A 3,972-nucleotide genomic window follows, 5' to 3' on the forward strand; every position below is an offset into this window, starting at 1 on the left:
GGATATGTACCCATGCCAACATGAAAACGTACCAACATACGTTTAGAAATGTACTCATGCCAAATTGAAACGTACCGATGCTAATATAAAATGTACCCACGGCAACTTAAAGCGTACCAACATATTGGCTAGAAACGTACCAATACTAAATGGAAACATACCCCATATCATCTACCACTGGAATCTATTTTCCAAATGTACCATGATACGAATACTCAAATCAAGAGGTTTGCATAAAATGAAAATAAAAAGGGAATGAACATGACTCACAAAGGAGGATGGAAGGGTATCGACTCACAGAAAATAAATGGCACGAAAAATTGTAGATTGGTCGTGAAAGAAGAACATAAATATATATCACGTTAGAAGCATAAATAAATCCAATTTGATATGTTTTTAGATTTTTAAAACATACGTCTACCAGATTGTAGAAGTTTTGGATAATTATTAGCTAATTGGTACATTATATATATGGCAACTTGTGTAATTTTGCATTAAAAATGCTACTTATAATATATTTGGTACCTAAAATGTAGAAAAATGTTTAATAAATTTTCTAAAAGGTATGAATGTTTAATTTAACAAATAGAACAGCGAAACATTTAAATCTAAACGTCCCCATAAATACAGAGTAAATCCTAAAAAGGTGTCGCTCAAACAAGATTTCTCATTGAAGCTATCCTTCAAGTTTCTTTTTGTTTTCAAAACAAACAATTTTAGCTGAATAAGTGAATTAGGTCAATTGGTTAAAATAGTGTGTTCACCCAACTACAATTGAGTTCCGTCCATTTTCCTATAGATTTTAGTAGTTGAAAATTTGTTCTCAACCTCTTTCGAACACAAATTCAAACCTGAAGGGTGCAGAATCCTACAATGATCAAAAGAAAAATAAGAGGAAAGTATTGACTACGTTTTTTTCTTCGTAATCTGGTCGGGCCACAAAAGTCAACAAATTTAGTATTCCAAAAGAACGGCTACGATCGCTTCTCCAGGAGAACCGTGAAAGATGAAGGCACAGTTTATCATTCTCCACCTTTAGACATGAGTGGATAGGAGGGAGTGATCGAACTGAGAACTCCCAGAGTTCACAGAAACTCAGCAATGGCTTCAATTCCTTGTACTACAGCTGCTACCCACTTATTCTTCACCAAGAACTCCTTCAATTCTCCAACCAAATTCAGTACCCGGTTTCTGGGTACTCGGAATAGGCTCGGGTGGGTCCGACCCGTTGGTATTGGAGCCTCCAACGGGTCCAGAGCCAAGTGCTGGTTCAAATTTGGTAAAAACGGTGTGGGTGCTGAAGATGCTGGCATATATGGAAGCCAATCCCGTGATGATTATGATAAGGATGACGTTGAACAGGTTCTTTTACTTTCTCTCTCCTCTCTCTCTCTCTCTCTCCACAACAATTTTAATTTTCTGTTTAATATTCTGTTGAACATATATGATGACGTTTCATGACTAGCTAATTATATACACTTATATTTTGGATTTTTAATGGATGAGGTGAATTTTATATCGATATTAGTACTCTAAGATAGACTAAGAGGACAGAGGGAGAGTTTGGACTCGGGACGCAGTGTCTGTAAGAGAAAGGCTCTATCCACCAGGATGACTGAGATTGAGAAATTTGTTCATCAAAAGCACATGGTCCTAGTAAGTAAGAATGGCTTTGTTCTGCGAATATTTTAGGAAAAGTATCGAATTCTTTGGTCCGCTTTAGTTCCAAATATTCAAGAGGGAAGGATGAATGTAAGACTCTAATATTTGTGCTCGTTGGCAAATGCACATCGAATTCTTTTTCTTCGTAAGTTTTGAGTTCTAGTTGTCTACCAAAAGGGAATTTGCTCAAGTAAATCTCAGGGCAGCAACGATATTTTGCTGACATATAAACCAAACAAAAACTTGCCTTGGGACTGTTAAAAGCTTGAATTGATCTATCAACACTATAGCATTGGAGGCAATCTTTAAACTTGGTGCTAGCATCAACTGGATCTGAAATCTCAGACCTGAGTTTCAAATGTATCACATCTGTATGGAAGCATAAGTTCTAGATGTCGGGAACAAGTTATATAGTATTAACCTGTATATGTGCATCTATTGCACAGATAGAAAACTAAAGGTTGAGGGTTGAGTATGATTTTGCTCGGTGAACATTCCTTCTGTATATTCATCTTTATATAGAGATTACAAAGGAGAGTTTGATGTAGAACAAACTCTTGTATAATAAACAGATAATACAAGTGATAATTACAAGTGATGATTGCGTTAATCCAAAATACAAAATTCAGATAAGTTCACAGCTAGGATTGATCAGCATCTTTTAAAGATTCTTGCGTTTGTTGCGGCTTCTGTTGGCCAGAGGAAATATTTGAATTTCCTTGTGGCAGGCTGGATGGTTCATCATGCACTACTTTGTAAAAGAAAAATTGCAGGACAAGGATTTTCTTGCGGTCATGTTGTCGTTGATGACTCTTTAATTGTGTATAATTCCCAGGAGAATCTTATTTTTTTAATCAGCGCCGCGATAGTATCTTGATTGTGTAATGCACTCATTTAGTTTTTGAAAAACAAGTAAATCTAGACGAGGGGGAGAGGTAAGTGTGGGTTACAAAGGGTTCATTTTATTGTTTATATGTTACGTCTGCAACCAGAAACATGAAATTGTTGCATACTCAAACTTCTCTAATACGAACGCAGTGAAAAACTTATGGTTATGTCTTTTGATGACAGTATTTCAACTACATGGGCATGCTTGCTGTGGAAGGTACATATGACAAGATGAATGCTCTTCTAAGCCAAAACATCCACCCAGTCGACATTTTGTTGTTGATGGCTGCCTCCGAAGGTGACCAGCCAAAAATTGAAGAACTTTTAAGAGCCGGTGCTAGTTACTCTGTCGAGGACGCTGATGGGCGAACAGCTCTTGATAGGGCTGCCAGTGACGAAATCAAAAACTTGATTCTTGGTTTTTCAGTTCAGAAAGCATGATTTCGATAATCCATTAGCTCATGTTTCCTTTTTTGGTTGAGTTTCTCATCGTGTAATATTTTCAATAGATGATTTACTGCATCAATGGCTAGAGGATTTGTCAATTTATCGACTTGCTTTGATTTATTAGTTCTTTGTCGTTGCGGATGTCAAGGCTGCAGGGTATCTATCTACTTTGAAGAACAAATGAATTGTTTATGAGAGACTATTAATTGAAATATAATGTTTACCATACGAGTAAAATGGCTTTATAAGTTATAACTATGGTTTTAGGGTTCATCTAGAAGTGTTTTTAAAATGACTGAAAGCATTTTTGGTGAAAATGTTTTTGAAATCAATCCTTATTAAAAATCGTATTAAGGTCTGGTGGTATTCCTCTTCACTTGCAAGTAAGAGATTTGAGGTTCAAATCTCGTGAATGACGAATTCGATACCAAATTAGGTTGCTCTTTGTGTGGCTTAATTGAACTGCCCCCTTCCCTTAATGTGAACTGCCCCCTTCCCTTAATGTAAAATATATCGTTGTACTAAAATAAAAAAAAAACGTGAAACACATATCTGATGCTTCTTCCAAAAATCACTTAAAAGGTCTTTTAGAACCCAAAATCCATTTCACCAAAAGAACTTTCAATCATTTTAAAAGCATTGTGACACATGAGGAAGACAATTAAAGGATATGGATGAAGTTGTTGACTCAAAGGAGCCCAACAATGATTTTATTGTTACAATTTTGTTTTCTTGGTAACCTGATGATGAAGGATTGTTGCCCACTCACCTTTAGATTTGATATCAAGGGTTGAGATTAAGACATAATCGTACCATTTAATCTTCACCCTTGATCCAAGGGTGGGTGACCATGCTTTTCTTAGGGTTGGTTTGGTATTGTTGTGCTTTGAAAAAAAGTTGCTTCTAATGTGCTGTAAGAATAAGCGGCTGTAAAATAAAGTTGTAGAGTGTTTGGTAAACTTTTTTGTAAAAATG

The 3,972-nt window shown here is 36.0% G+C and overlaps 1 protein-coding gene across 1 annotated transcript; it reads left to right on the forward strand.

Moving 5' to 3' along the window:
- The first annotated feature begins 651 nt into the window (after nt 1-651).
- Nucleotides 652-3,099, forward strand: LOC103429087 (protein LHCP TRANSLOCATION DEFECT). The gene is made up of 2 exons (XM_008367237.4): nt 652-1,362; nt 2,734-3,099. Exons 1-2 carry the CDS (start codon nt 1,102-1,104, stop codon nt 2,989-2,991), a joined length of 519 nt encoding a protein of 172 aa, XP_008365459.1. The 5' UTR covers nt 652-1,101; the 3' UTR covers nt 2,992-3,099.
- Nucleotides 3,100-3,972: the final 873 nt, after the last annotated feature.

This window comes from Malus domestica, chromosome 03 (assembly GCF_042453785.1).
Source record: "Malus domestica chromosome 03, GDT2T_hap1".
In the NCBI taxonomy this organism is placed as follows: Eukaryota; Viridiplantae; Streptophyta; class Magnoliopsida; order Rosales; family Rosaceae; genus Malus; species Malus domestica.